General features: G+C 35.7%; 1 protein-coding gene across 1 annotated transcript in view; it reads right to left on the reverse strand.

Moving 5' to 3' along the window:
- Positions 1-1,620: 1,620 nt before the first annotated feature.
- The window catches only part of LOC149566553 (poly(ADP-ribose) glycohydrolase 1-like), a 211,669-nt gene continuing 196,109 nt past the window's right edge, over positions 1,621-17,180 (reverse strand). The window contains exon 12 of the mRNA XM_089819861.1: positions 1,621-2,020. Within this exon, the coding sequence (XP_089675987.1) occupies positions 2,001-2,020 (20 nt within the window). The 3' untranslated portion in view covers positions 1,621-2,000. The remainder of the gene's footprint in view (positions 2,021-17,180) is intronic.

Here is a 17,180-nt window from a genome sequence, read left to right on the forward strand (position 1 = left end):
TTCTTTAAAAAAAAGAAAAAATGTTTTGCAAACTTAGTAAACATTAGGTTAGTTGTTTTAGATCCCTTGGCAAGGCATCACATTAGGCCTCTTTGAGATCTTTGGTAACACATGGTAGAGATCCCACCTCTAACCAAGTCTCTTATCTTTGATATATGCATATGTTTGACTACTACAATATATATTGCCTCTAAGAAATTCTCTATAAATCTCTCTCCGGGTTCTAATTCAAAATCCCAACATTCAATCGAGAATGTCCTCTGATCTTTGAGTTCTCTTAAAAGAAACTCGACATTCAATAAATGCCCTCTACCAAGTTCTTACTTGATCTCTATGAGAACTATAAAGTTCTCATCTCAATCCTTGATTTTGATAATTTTATCTACCAAATGATTTTTATTTATTTATGAAATAAACATATTAAATGAATGCACCTCTGGTTCCCTTTAGTTTCTTTACTTTCTCTACTATCATGGTTTTGTAGTTCAACTCTCTTAGGTATAATTATATTTTAATCCTCATATTTTATTATCATCCATGTCCTTTTTAAAGAGTCACAAACCATCATAATCACAATCCTTCATAATTGCAATCCTTTGGAAAAATCATAACTCTTCATAATCATTATCCTTTGAAAAGTCTCAACACTTCATAATCACAATACTACCAAAAAGTCGCAACACTTCATAATCACAATACTATAAAAAAAGTCACAACCTTTCATAATCACAATACTATAAAAAAAGTCACAACCTTTCATAATCATAATCCTTTTGAAAAGTCACAATTCTTCATAGTTAAAACATTTTTTACAACCATTCATAATCACAAACCTTTCAGAGAGTCACATCCTTATATTTGAAAAAACGTCACTTGTTTTCTTCTCATTCCTCTTCTAATAATCCTGCTTTATCTCTTCTTCTCCTCTTCCTTCCTCTTTAAAATGAACCCTCCTCCCTTTTATACCTTAATTTTAAAGAGACATCTCTTTATTACATCTCTTTCTATTAGATTTAGTTAAACTTTATTATATTATTTATTTACTTATCTATTTTGTATTTATCATCATTTACTATTAAATCTTATCTGGAAAGACAACATACTTTCTACAGTATTCTCTTCTATTTAATTTAATTAATTTATTTATTCATATTAAATTTATTATTATTTAATTGTTGTAAAAATTATACTAAATATTATTTTATTGATAATATATTATTATGTAAATTTTATTTTTTATATCTATACTTGAAAATGATTTTCTTATCATTATGTATTTAATTTTTATTAAAATTATATTTTAAAATGGGGACATGACACACACACACACTCTCTCTCTCTCTCTCCCTCTCTCCCTCTCTCCGCAGTTAGAAATGAATAGGGCTTTAACTTCTGGTTGTAACTGAATATTTATTTGTGAGATATAATACAGAAGCTCGAAACCATGGGACATTATAAGATATTTTTCCATCAGGTTGTCTGATTAATTCAATTGAGTTTTCAAACTTTCTTTGAACCAATTCAACAAAAATTAAATAAGCCAGAAAAGGTTGAATTATACAGACAAATCAATCTAAACCTGACAATTGAAAATTGCAATAATACAGGAGAAACATCAGCTTTTAAGAATTGATCTTCATCTCGTAGAAGCTGTTAAAGGTACATTTATTTGAATAAGACTGCAAGATACAATGCCATCACTTCTAAAATGAATAACAAACCATTTGTGCGTATGCACATAAAAGGTTTAGAATCATTTTCTACACCATAATTACTATCAGCCTTGTAATCCTTCCTAGACTTGTTAAAAATTAAATTAGCAAAATTCTTTTGTATATGTACAAACTTTGTGGAACAATTCTAAGAATTTTTTCAGCCATATTGCATTTTAGCTGCACTGCAAACATCTCTATATATTTGAACCATTCCTTCATAGAACACTTTATTGTCCAATCAAGCTTACTTCCATGAAATGCAGCAAAAATGTAAGTTCTCCATCCTTATTCTTTGCATTCTGTATCTGTAAAATGGTGCACAAAACAACATTAAACAATTGTGCATGATGTCTTGACAAGTTTATTCAGCTTAATTCTGATTGTAACTGTGAAAGAAATCTAGTCAAAGCATATGGTCCACTAAATTCATGATAGTGATCAATCCTATTTAAAGACAACATACACGAAATACTAGATATTTTGATTATTTGGGTCTAATGATTATGTTCATTTCTGTGGATCATGTCACTTCTTGACTAGGCACATCAACAATTTTTTTTGAAGATATCAAATACAGGAAAGCAACAATAGAAAAGAGATATATATCCCTTCACAAGAAAATATTAGATCCCTGAAATTGGAAATAAGTAATCCTCACAATGGGACAAGTATGACAAAGGAAGATAAACCAAAAGGAAAGATTGCAGCTGCATTATTTCAGCAGGCAGGAAAAAGTGAAGTGAATTGATCAACAAACAATATTGTTGAGAGGAATAAAAACAACTCCACAAATTATGAGATTGGAATCTCCTAAGATAACCATCTTTGCTCACTATAAAAGGCTAGGTATAACATTTAGCCCCCCGCCCAACCCCACATACTCAACTATCACCCCCCTACTATTCTAAGGACCAATAACGGTGGTGCCCAATCAAAGTTTGATTAACAACGAGAGAGAGAGAAGTAACATTTTTAGGTGTGGGTAATGCATATTAGCTATTACGCGCCTTTATGTATGTTCCAGAGGTTTCCTATCCCACTTTTCAGGCTTGGTAAGATGTAAATGGAAGAGTGAATGAAGGGTTGGGGTCCAACGTAGATTACCTACTTCAAAAGGTACGCCTATACACAAACTAAAAACTATTAATCTCAAGGTGGTCATCCATTCTCATGACTCAAAAACTTGGGTTCCCCTTACCCAAGCACATTAAAGTCTGACTTATCATCTCCTTATGTAGCAAGGGTTGAGGATTTACACCAATATTTGTCTGACCACTTCTCTACCTAGTCCCTAACTTCAGTATATAGCTATTCTCATTTTCTTCACAATACGGGTAAGCTTGCTAGACTATTCAAAATGTGTAGTCGAGAATAATAGTTTAACCCGCATTCCCATCTTGCCTCAAAATAGTTAATGACAAAAGATCACCCCCTCATCTAGGGCCCAAAGGACTTACTCATTCACCCATGTACTAGTCTATGCGAAAATAATATAACCAGCCTATGAAAGAAAGAAAAATGGGTCAAACAAAGTCACCCTATATTTGACTAACAACTTATGGCAGTAAATCATGCAATTGGTACCTATAACTCGTGAGCATTGCCTTAAGAACAATGAATCTGAAGTAAATACAACTCAAATCATTATCATAATTCCCAGTACAGAGAACTATCAAGCAGAAAATAATAACGGCCACTACTTAAAAAACAACCAAAACTAGTTTATAAATCTATAAAAGAGATAATGTTCCAGGAGATCCTCCCGTTTTTCCTTGATCTCTGTAGTAAATGGAATACTTGTGCAGGAGAGTAGAAAAAAGTATGCAAACAAACTAGAATGGCAAAAAGTTATCAAAGTTCTTACGAAAAATGTCCATATAGGATATATCAGTACATAGATTAGAAGAAAACACCCTCTTTTACAAAACTGAAAAACATAGTGCTGGCAACTAGCAACAACCCTTCAAGTATAAGATTTTATCTGATTCTCACAACAAGCAATCTGCAAGCTATGCAGACAGAAATTGAGCTTCTGAAGTTGCTGAGCATCTATTTTTGGATGATACAAAGCTGCAAATAAGTAGCACATGTGAGAAATGCCAAGTAAAAGAAGCTACAAGGTAACCATTTCAAAATTTCAAGTCTAAGATCTTATGTGAATCTCATAACAAGCCATCAAGCTATGTAGATAGCAATGGAACTTGTGAAGTTGTAAGCGGCTCTATTCAGAAAATACAAAGCTACAAGTAAATCTCAAATGACAAATGTCCAGTAATTTTTTTTATCTAAGAGTTCCCCTACATGATACTTACAACCTTCTTGTACTAGATAATACAAAAATATATATCCATAGACTTTATTACACATCTATGGTTTTACCTCAAACATCTACAAATAGAAAGGATCATTGTTGTAATGGATAGATCAGATTGGATAGACTTGCAAAGCTTCAGAGCTTAAACTAATTTTCTGTGCATGTGTGTATAAACACACACGTGCTGAATTTATGAGCAGCCTTTGATTTTCCAGCACCTAAGAAACCAGTTAAACTTCAACAGGTGTGCTTGTCCATGATTCCACAAACAAAAAGTAGAGTTACCAAATCATGAAAAACGTGCTAAAGATTTACAATAAATGTAGACGAACATTTTAGAAAGGAAAACTAAACAACCCTTAGTAAAAATGATGCTAAATATTTACCCCTCAAGATAGGAAGGAGAAAAAATCTCCAATATAAATATTATTAAGGACAAAACTGATAGATAATTACTAATAACTAGAGATCTATTCATATGTGTTCATCCAATAGAGACACTTGCAGATATTATTGAATAATCCTAATACTCTTTCTAATATAAAAATGCAAAGGAAGATTCATAAGGTAGTCTCTTCCAAATTTAAAGAAATGGACTGCATAATAGGAAGGCATATCAACCTTTCGGGTTCATAAGACCCAAGTACACCACTACAAGATGAATATTATTCTCGTGAGCCAAGGGGCATCGTATGCCCTTGAGCTTGACATACCATGGGTATGCTACCCCCTAGATACATGCTATGCTTGTGGGCAGTTTGCATCAAGCTCACCACCCAACAGGTGTTAAGCTTCATGGGCTGGCAGGCATATCAGTGCTCCTAGGCTTGATCAAGGAGGATTGAGAACCTCCAAGGTGAACTGAGGGATGGAAGGGCAGCCCCCTTAAATGCTCTCGCAGTACAAGGGGAACCAACCTTGAAACTGTGGTTTGTAAACATTTCAACGAATTCCTAATGAGACAATTATATGAACCTACTTTGGAAAGGCAGTGACTTATTGGTTTTCAATATTAATGATGTTTATGGATACCATGGTGTTTGCTAATGATTAGCATGATAGATAATATTATGGGTTATGTTTTAATGCCAATATATAGTGACTAATATTAAGCAGGACCTAGATCAGGTTTTCTCTAATATAAGGCATTTCAATCAATAAATTTGTTTTCTTATATGCTCTTAATTTTTATTCAAACTGAATTTGTGGTTGAAAAGATAAATATAGTGATATCTTCAAAAGGGACATTACAAATTGGTATCAGAGCCTTGATCCTGCCAGCCTGCAGGGTGACAATAGAAAACATACTCTCATGCTATGCACTAATGTGATTGGTTTGACTAGAAAATTATCCATCAATACTCTCACTTGCAAGTTTTAAGGCACAAAACTAACCCATATATCTAGCTTCTCTTCACTATGATTAACAACAATCATCATTATCCTCTTCAAGAGCTACACCTTTGCAATCATTTATCCAAATAGCTATCATAAGATGAAGAACCATACATCACAGCCATCTATAACTTATGTCAAGGTCAACATTGTCTTCCTAAGCATCAAATGCAGAAGCATACGATGTAAGCAATTGCATTTTTGATATTGAAATTGAGCACCTGCATGCACATCATCAGAATCTTTATCATCATCACAAATGAACCTATTAGATTGCATGTAAGTACAGATATGATCATCACTATCTGCACAGCTTCAGAAGGTGTGGATCATTCTTCTCACATTCCATAGGCATTTATCATCCATTAGATCACTAAGAGCTGCACCCACACAAACCATCATCCAGATCCTTTTAAACTGCAGATCCTGGAATTTACATAAGGTCCTAAAAGATGTCAAAGAATCCTGTCCAAGGATTATGATATGTTGCTACCTTTGTTGACAATTTGAGTATCTGACGTCCTTTTTCAAAGACTCACAGACCATAGACCTTATTATCAAGAAAACATAGTAAGCAGGCAACAAGGTGAATACAGTCATAGAAGGTTCTAAACAAACCACAGGACAGTCAGTGACAAGTAAGAGAGAGGATACAGAAATATTACTGATGAAAGGGGAAGAAATCATAATTAAAGATCCCCATGAAGAAGACAAGCATAAAGAGAAATGCTAGGGAGAGGCAATAATGGACAATGGAGTGTTCAATGAGTTTTATGAAGAGCAAGAATGACCAAAAACCTACCCAAAAGGAATGATGGCCAAAAAGAATTAGTAACAGAGGTTGCTGACTGTCAACACAGATGGTGGATGAAAAGATTTAAAGGACAGTCACACAGATGTTCTACATAGTCATGAGATAGTTGTAAGTGCTCAGAGACCTAAGTTAACAGTGGAAAAGTGAAACACAAAACAATCATGAAGATGATGAAGATGATTACTGTGTCAGGTATAGAAAACATTGAAAAATCAACTGTATAATAAAAATAAGAGAAATAAATAATGATGGTGGACAGCGATCCTGGGATACTCAATTCTGAAGGACGGGTTCATTTTTTTGTGTGTCGGTGATGCCAACAGAAGGTAGCAGCCTGTTAACCCAGTACTGTCCTATATGAAAACTCAAGGCCACATAATATATGGGAGCAACAGATCTATGCTTTCAGGGTATCAAGAAGCCATTCAATACAGAAATCTAAAATATTTGGCATGGTTGTTAAAGAAGCATATAATGGAGTCAATTGTGGCCAAAGTACGCTTTTGGTGCTGTTGTAGTTTGTAAGGATGAAATTGTTTCAGACCGTCATAACATCGCTTTAAAGTGTAAGGATCCCATTACACATGCCAAAGTTACAGTTATATGAAGACCATACAACTTCAAGGTAAATTTTTGGCTACAGAGGACAGGACCCCACATGCCGAGGCACAATGCATAGTTATTTGAAAACAACACAGAATTGAGAATGAGTTTTCTCATATCCAAGTTGCAGACAACTTTGCATCAAGTACAGAAAAAGATAGTGTTAGCCACTTCTCAAATTATGTTTAAAATGAAAATGAGTGCATATAGGAAGTCCACTAATGCAAACACAATCCAAAAAAGAACGTCAAATTTAAGGTCATAAACGTGTGTCATGCTTCTAATTCTCATCTTACTATGTTGAAAGATCTCTTCAACTTTGACTTGAAGAGATACCTGTAACAGCAAATGAGTGGGGCAACCAAGTTGGTTCTCTGCAAATACAAGTGATGCCAAAGGAAAAAACGATTTTCAGATTGCTGACATTTTGTTCCTCCTCTAGGACAAACTTAAAGGAACTTGCAACTTTCCAACTCTTGGTTTTAATATTTAGCACTATCGAGAAGTACATATTCACAAATCCAAAGAATTGTACTCCCACTTATGATATTAAGACCATATCGACCGTGTGGCAAATACATTAAAGGAAGTCATGGCAGTACAAAGTTGAATATAACCAAGACACTGAAAGAAACATAATTGGTGCAGAATCTTCAACTCGTAAGTTATACGAGAGTAATGCAGTAGAAGCTAATTACAAGGAGGAACTAAGCATTACAAATCTCCAAAGATTGATTTAAGATCCTTCATAGTGGCAAAGAATTCAGTTGACAAGATTAAAATCGACATTGCTCGAGGAAAAGCAATCTTGAGTGGGGTGGATTGCAATGTTCCCTTTGTCAAATAGGATTTAATAATAAATATGCGTAAAATTAAATAAAAATATCATATAATAATTACAAATTAAGTTTAATGAAAGGTAAATAGACAGCAACAAAGAGTTTTGACTCTTTCTAAACATGAGACAAAATGGAGAAGAGGTCATTTAAAAGGGGACATGGCAAAAGCAAGATATAATGGAACATAGGAATTAAAGAAGGATTAATGCAAAAAGAAAGGAATGGGAAGAAAATAAGAAAGTGACATTTCAAGGGGAGAAGGTTTCTGTCGAGGACATCGTAGAAAAATCAATTTTGAAAATTAGTTATTATTCTCAAAAGGGAGCAATGGAGGGCGGAGACTATTCTTATGAAAAAGTGTTGACCCTTTCACCAATAAAGTATAAGGAGAATCATTCCAAGAATTCAAGGATCAGTTATCAATCATCATTAATAAATCCACATAAGCGATCACCAATTAACACATTAAAAAATCAATCAATCAGAAAATCATTGTCAAATCAGCATTCCATCAATAATCATTTATAGATATATCAAACCAGCATTTAGTACATCATTGCTCACCAATCATTAATCAGCAATCACTTTGTTCACTCAACAATATCCCAAATCATCCAAGAAAAGGGATACATTCAATCAATTGATTATTCATACAAATATCAATCATTCAACAACAATCCATGAAGAATCAAGAAATAGAATGATAAATGAAAACAAGTAGAAGTAAAATGGAAATCAGAACTGAACTAATGTCAAAGGCAATGCTAATTAAGGGATAAAGCTGATAGATAATTATAAAAATAGATGTATGCATATGTTTTCATGCACTATAGATAACTGCAGACATTGTTGAATAATCCAAATACTCTTTCTAACATAAACATACATTGGAAGGTTCATATGATAATCTCTCCTGAATTTAAATAGATGGATTGCAGATAGGAAGGCCTATCAACCTTTTGAGTTCATGAGGCTCATGCACAACACCTCAAGATGAATATTATGCTTGTGGGCAAAGAGGCTTTGTGTGCCCTTGGGTTTGAGATACCATCAAATTACACCAAGAAATAATTGCAATGCTTGTGGGTTAAGGGCCTCATGTGCCCTTCACTCCAGGTCCCATCAAGCACAACTCCCATCGGGTGTTAAACCTCATGGGCTGGGAGGGATATTAGTGCTCCTTGGCATAATCAACAAAGACGAAGTGCCTCCAAGGAGAATTGAGGGAACATTTATCTTTTACAAAACAAGCTCAAGTATAGAAAATTAAAAATCATTGTTTTTGTTGAGACTGTGTTTAGATTCAAAATTCTACACTTCAAGCTTTTCAACCTTATTATCTTTAACAAAATGAACTAAAGTACAGAAAATAAATATCATGACGTTTTGTCATGACTTATTAAGCTTGAAATTCCACATTTTATGCTTTTCAGAGGTCAACAAATAAATTCCCAGCCTTGATATTCAAACTTGTTTTTTTTTGTAGTAGTGAGTTGACAATTATCTTCAACCTTCTGGCGCCCTTGCTTTAGGAGTCTGTCATCCTCTCCATCCCCCACCACATCAATCCTTTCTTGTCGCTACAAACGGATGAAAAACTGTCCTAACCAATGGTTCGAGAATGATTGCAAATCTCTCCACCATTTGGTTCATTCGGCCTTTACTTCCCACTCCTTGTCCTTCACCCTGTTGGTTCCCAAAACCATAGATTAAAATCCTACGAGCCTTGTCTGCTCGATGCTAGGATATCTAATTGGTTGTGGCCAACTTGACAGGATCAATCAATTCAATCTAGATCCTTTGCACTTCTGGCTCTACAAAACCAAGGCTAGTGCACTTGATCTTGGATAACAAACTTGGATCCAAGACATTTATAGCAGATAGATTTAATGCAAAGATAGTTTCCAAAAATGGCAAGAGGTTAAGGAAACTTCTGGATTGCTAATAGTGAGTATTAATCTTTGAAAATATGATTGCTTTAATAAACTTGTGAATGTTGGAATAAGATCAAAAGTGAATTATTAAAACAAATATCAAACCCTTAAAGGAAAGAGATTAGAATATTGACAACATATAGATTGAGAATTATTGAGCTAGTTAGTGATCAGTGCCGAAATTTAAAAGGGCGATAGAGTCAAAACTATATGTTTTCACATACAACTCTATGATATTATGTATATTAAATCTATAAACAATTCAATTATCAGGGTGCGTCAAATCACGTTGTATTCATGCGTATTTGAACCAGTCTATAATGTTTTAATCCTTATAAAGACAAAATAGATATAAGGAAACAATCACAATATTTCACAATATTTGTATTTATAGGGTTTAAATAGCAACAAATAATTTGATCCGCTTATCCTAATAACAAATTATTAATAGAAAATAAAGATGGTCATAAAAGACGAACTATATAGTATTTTAACTCTAAAGCAAATAAAAAATCTTACTAATTATATTGCAGAAAAAATCGTATTGAAGACACTCAGATGTTGATGCTCCACTCAACACAATTTGATCTCAAACAATATCGAAATTTATGCCCAATAATTCACTATCTAGGAGCTTGGTTCAAACTTCAATCTTTTTCCAAGGAAGGAATTTAAATAGCATATATGCTTCAAAATTTGCAAAGAGGTTTTGGTATATATGAATGGTGGTTTGTTTGATTTTACATTACATATTTATAGAGCACCTAAGGGCATTGGTTGGCTTTTCAAACATTGCACCCTTCTATAACAAATAACCAACCAATATTAAATACTTAATATGACTTTAATTATATCAAAATATAACTCACAGATTAATGATTCCTATGGCTTACATCCTTCATTGACATTAATCCATGACTTTTGCATCCACCGCTTGAGTATTTATTCATCGATTCACAATAAGTACATTCCAATTTCCTTGGTCTTGTAGAATTGGATGTGATCCCTTGGGGAAAGTAGAAACTCCACGCTCACGCATATACCACCAAACCAGCATTCAAGATTCGTGCTCTTTACAACTTTTCCCAGCACACCCACTAACCTTTGTGTTTCATGGGTTGAGCATCATCTAGGAGAATGTCCTTGCCGCATATAGTGATGTATTCAAGATAGGTGAAAGTCTTCATGTTCCACGTACAGAGTCCAAACCTGCAGAACACATGAAACATCGTTAGATGTATATCATCAAATCACAACTAGCAGCGTTGTGAAAGATGAGCAATGAAGCCTCCATGATCGAGCATATTGTATTGGGATCTCCTAGATTTTACTCGCACTTCACTTATTGGGCTTCAACAGATATTCTTGAGATTCGACATGCAGATGTCCCAGACTTACGATGGTTCCTAGGTTCATTCTACCTTTAGTTTTGCTGAACATTCTCTTCACCAAAAACAAAAGAATGAAGCGGTTGATAACTTCTCATTTTATCCCATATTCCATTTACCTCATACTTCAATCAGATACTTCTTTTGTCAGATTGGACCAATATATTATCGTTGTAGATGCTTGTTTGGATTATGCCCTTGTTAACATGAACGAAGTAGAAGAGTTTGTATCTCTTTATCACTAAGTCAACAAATGCTTCTCCATATCCTTTCTTGATTTTGTCAGTTACCTCCTGTATGCTCTCAAGATCTAATTATTCTGTGCAAGTGCGAATGGGTGTATATCCCGCTAGAAATGCAACATGTCCTCCAACCTCAATACTTTCAATTTTAGAGATGGCAAGTATGCGTCATAATAGTTTCCATCTTTATTGATATTTTCAGACCTAGATATTTTGTATTTATGAGCATGCAATTATATCTCTGCAACTGTATGTACTACTATCCATCATGACTTTGATTTTGGAAATCATTTCAATTACATGGTGTTCCCTTTATCAGTATCATTGCTGACTCATCTCTGAGAACCCTCCATGGCATGTGGTCATTCTCTAAATCGATGACTGAACTTATACTTTGATGCTTAAATCTGTAAGTAGATGTTCCCTTACATCCTTGCATATACTGATGACAATGGTATGTGTTGTTGTTTTCTGAAAAGACATTCCTTATCGGATGAAATATTATGCCTTTGTGTGTAATATGTATACATCTTTTATTCATCTCCATAGTATATATGCATATAGATTTGGTCTTAAAAATCAAAATCTTATTGCCTCTTCTAACATATTTCTTTTCAGCAGGAGTAATGTGTGTAGAGGTGACTCAAAAATGAGAATACCATTCATTCTTCATGGGCTTCTCCACTCTCAGCTATCTATTAGATATTTGTGTGAAAGCTTGAACATTCTTGTCAGTATCCATCTGTTTCACATACTACCAATCCTAATGAAAATGTCTCATACTTCTTCATGCTTTGCTTATGAGATCTGTACATTCTTCTAGTTGATATCTGTACTTAACTCCTTTGAAAACAATCTTCTTAATATGATTTCATGGCTGCATCTAACTGCATATCCCTTTGTTTGGATTCTCAATTATCAAGTTGTAACATATGAAACATTCACAATATTGTCTTCTGAATTATGACTATAGACGGTGCACTTTAAGAATTTGATGTATATCATTACAGGAGATATCTAATGTTGCGCTTGAGATACATAGTCTTCTTAAGGATTAGAAAATGAGATACAAACTCCTGGCACCTTGTTAACATACAACATATATTCCTCTTTGAATCTCAAGGCTCAGTTGAGTAAGATGAGACAATGAAGTTGATGGGCTCTAATATGATCCATCACTTACACAATCATATACTCTTTGACAAATTTATCGATGTGCTTTAGCATCTTAACATGAATCAATGACCAGGCTTCATCAAATCTCCACATCATTTCTTAAAAGGATACCCTAAATTTTGCAAAAATTTAGAGTTCCATCACACCCAACTATGTATCTCTTATCGCCACCTTCTTCGGTTCAAGAAGTGATTGTTCATCTCATCCAGTGTTAGACACGGCTTCCTCTTGCATTCCTCCAAAGCTTTTTGGCATATGGAGTTCCCTCATCACCCCCCTCCTCCCTCTACTTTGCATCTCAACTCCTTAGTCTGCCACATGTAATGTCCCCGTTTTGGCTGACATCGTTTTGCGTGCCGGATCAATCTACCATGGACTCTCGTAGACTGGTGGTTGTGATGAGAGAGTCATTCTGACGTTTATTTGAGGATTGGATGGTTTATTATGCTCTTGGAGATATTATTTTATCATTACTTTTTATACGCGGCCTACATGTTATAATTTTAAGTTGAGACTGCACTTTTTATTTTATAAAGTTATTTAATTATAAAAGTGCATTATAATGGGATTTTATAATGGATGCTTTTAGAAGTTCTTAGTAACTTCTTAGAAAAGTGAATAAATAGAGGGCTTGGCTTCTCATTTGGACAGACGGGGGATTTGATAATTCTACTACATTTTCTCTTGAGCATTTGTGGCACCATCTAAGTCTACAAATATTCACCATAATCCTTGAGAATGATACATCTCAAGAGATTACATAACTGAGGAAGTGAAAGACCTTCTGAAGGGTTGCACATTGGAAGTGGTACTCAGCCATTTCATGTTGTTCTTCATTGGTATATTCAGTTTGGACAGAGATTTGATTGAGGGTTTGATTTTTTTTTTTAAAAGTAGACCCAAAAAAGCAAGCCAAAAAAGTAGGCCGAAAAAGCAGAACTGAAAAAGCAGTCCGAAAAAGCAGCTCCGAAAAAAGTAATCTAAAAAAGCAGTTCGAAAAAGCCAATCCGAAAAAGCAGGCCGAAAAAGCAGAACTGAAAAAACAATCCGAAAAAGCAGCTCCGAAAAAAGCAATCTGAAAAAGCGAATCCAAAAAAGCAATTCGAAAAAGAAAATTCGAAAAAAGCAAGTGAAAAAGCAGATTGGAAAAAGCAAAGCAGAAAGGGCAGCATTGAGGAAAATTATTACAGCCATCTACAACAAGGTTCTTTTGTTAGTATTTTTTTTTAGGTGTAGGTGTGCATTATACCAGCATTATCATTTTTGTAATCCATGTAAATGCCAAAAAAGTCTTGGCCATGTTTCATGAGCATTGTATTAGAAATTTCATTGCAATTAAGGAGATAATAGTTGCTGGTGTCATTTGAACAATTCAATATTATTATTTATCAGCTAGTTAGTTTGCATACCAACTGTTTGTAAAAATGTCAGTTGGTTGTAGGTGTTCATTTCATTCATGATCAGCTTATTAGTTTGCATGCCAATTGTTTGACAAAATGTCAATTGGCTGTAGGTTCTCTTTTCGGCATAAATAATGTTATAATTTTGCATCTCAAGTGTTTGTTAAAATTACTAGTTGCTGTAGCTGCATATTGCAAGTAGTTTCAGTCACATATATGCATTGAATATTGTTAGAATAAGTTGCACATTCATGTTAGGTCATTGTTTAGTCAATTCAAAATCTTCTTGCAAGCATTCTTCTTGATGTTAAGTGAAGGAAAGTGCCATAAAAGAATACTGAATTTTATATCAGTCATGTGACCCTTGTATGCAAAGTGTTTTCTTGAACCTATGTCAGCATTTTGGGATCAGATTTGAGTAAGGTCATTACAGTGGTATCAGAGCATAATTTACATTTTGATGTGTTGATTTTCAAGCATTAGAAGCCACCTATAGTTACTTTTAAGTACATGTCAGACTGATAACATTAGACCAGCAAGTGGGAAGGTTGCACATGTAGCATTTGACAATATTCCTTGTGTCACTCAAAGCACATTTTAGACCTATAAGACCAAGGGGTATTATAGTGGTATTAGAGCGGTTTCCTGCCATCCTGTGGAGGTCTTATTGGGAATTTGGATTAGCCGGATAGAGAGAAAAATGTTTGACAAAATGAATGCCGGTCCAGATCAGGGAAAGGAAAGATTCTTACAGTTATTAAACACCTTAGCACAGGGACAGCGATCAGCAGAGCAGAGAGCATAGGAACAGAGTCAGAGATTGGAGTTTATGATGCAGATGATGGCTCGTCAAATGGGGTTGAATGCTAATGTGGGTGGAGGAAATAATCAGAATGGTTATAACCAGAGTGGTAATAATCAGGATGGGACACATAATGGAAGCGAACAAGTTGGGAACAATTTTGGTCATGCACCCCAGTAAACTAGGACTGTGAGTTCGAGGCCCATTATTCCCACATTTCCTCCTAGAGCTCCAGAGCAGCCCGTACCAGAGCCCCAGATCACTGATATACAGGACCAGCTAAGGAGAGATTGGGAAGCCAGAGGTCTAGATTTTACTGCTGCAATTACCTTTAGGGAGTATATAGATGTGCGGATGAAGCATATGCCACGTGGACATGACAAGAACCAGAGCTATGAGCTACGGAAGAAAGTAGGGAAACTTCAGTTACCATATTACGATGGCTCGGGGAAGTCTACAGCAAGAGCTTGGGTTCAAAGGCTTGACACATACTTTCAAATGAACCCTATGCCTGAGAAAGAAGCTATTAACTATGCAGCAATTCACCTGGATGGGTTAGCACACGAGTGGTGGCATCATGGTATGGTCACTATGGGTCATGCACACATTACCTCATGTGGAGTTTAAGGAGAGATTGATTGAACGTTTTGATAGGCCTAAGGATCATACCTTCCCTATGACAGGCAGAAACTTGTATGAGGAGTTTAACAGACATGCTGATTCGATACAGGGAGACATTAGCACATCTTTAGGTAATGGTTTATCTGCATCATCTTCACAGGCAGAAGGGGTTACAGATGTTGTGCAGGCTGAGCCAGTTGCATCAGAAGGTGATATCACAGGCACACCGGATTGTGTGATTGACACAAATAGTGATTCCAGTACAGTTGGGCTGGATGAAGTTACAGTAGTTGAGGATACTGTCATGTTTGAGGATAGTACAGTTGATCAGAAAGTGAGCATTTAGGACTTTGCAGAAAGTGAGTATTAGGCACAGTTGGATGCTTCTTCACATGAGATAGAGGCTAGTAGCTCTTTACTTGGTTTGGCAAGCCAGTTGAAGACAAGGGACAAGAATATTGTCACGGCTTTATCTCATCATGATAGGATACATGGATTGATTGAGAATCACATTTGGATGATTCAACTGCAGGAGAGACAGAAAAGAGTCACAACAGGTTCTTCTTGTGACAACTTATAGCAGATCAAGGAAGGCATGGAGGCAATCAAGTTGGCTCTCCAGGATTCTGAGAGACACATGGACGAGCTTTGTCTTGAGGTGAGTTCAGTGCGGGAGTTAGCGCATATAGCAGGGACTCAGTTTTCTTTTACAATCGGGTCACATGTTGATGATGATATGAGTATGTCTAGCATTCACACTTCGGATTCAGAGATTGTAGACAGGTGCGTGAAGTCAGTTGGTATTGTTCACATTACTCAGGTGAGAAGTTTACTTGAATTGCCAGCTGGTTTCCGTTCATGGATTAGATGTTGGGATCCTTATCTTAGTACTTGGGATCGTTTTGACCGGAGATATCTATCATTCTTTGGTAGTAGTATCTGTTGCACCATCATGGACTTGATTAGTAGTTTGCCAGGTGTAGTTCTCATCCATGCCAGCAACTTGTTTGATGCTGGAATTAGTTTTTACACACCTTTGTTGGGCATTGTTCATCTATCCAGTCGACCATTCTTGTTGGAATGGGTTGATGATCTCTCAGATATGACAGTTTACAGAAGAGTCCCAGGATCTTATTATTACAGATGACACCCAGGGGGATGTTGTGGACAGTTTTGAGGACTTAGTCTCCTTAACAGTTTCCTTTGATACGGAGGTTTATGTTGATGCTTCAGTCACTCTGTTTGATGATACAAGTTCAGCAATTGGACTGCAGAATTTGGATGGCAGTATTACAGACGATAGCTATTATGAGGTTACTCCTTTAGACAGTATACCAGGGGTAGAGTATAGGAGTTTGACCAGCCAGCACAATCATGTGTCTAGTCAGCTGAGAGTTAGTGAGCGAGACATTGCTATCGTTTGTGAGCATTTCGATGCTACTCGTCAATTGTTAGCAGTTTATGGATGGGGTTCTCCTACTAGTGATGAGCAAGGAGGCAGTTATCTTTCCTTGACAGAGATCCACTCTTTATGGGAGGCTATCTGGATTCTGAGACAGAATTATATGCAATTGGTAGCCGACAGAGATTATCTTATGGAGTGGGGCAGTACAGCATATGACGCATTATTAGTCAAGGAAGATGAGGTGAGTGAGCTTACTCAGCAGCTTGAGGTGACTTCTGAGTTTCTTGAGAGTACACAGTTGGCTATCGAGGAGTCACAGTTTTATTTAGCTAAGGTGACCGTGGAGTTGGAACGACTTCAATATTTACCAGATTCTGTACAGTCACTGATCGTGGTGTTTGGTGATCCGAGGATGTCCATGGTCAAGGCTGATAAAGGCAATAGAGATGAGAATATATCTATCCACGACACTAGTATTGGCATATTTGGTCCATTTCCACTAGAGGCAGGTTCAGCTGAGTTGGGCGCTGCA

This window comes from Cupressus sempervirens, chromosome 3, assembly GCF_028749045.1.
Source record: "Cupressus sempervirens isolate cs-2001-9-10 chromosome 3, ASM2874904v1, whole genome shotgun sequence".
Classification (NCBI taxonomy): domain Eukaryota; kingdom Viridiplantae; phylum Streptophyta; class Pinopsida; order Cupressales; family Cupressaceae; genus Cupressus; species Cupressus sempervirens.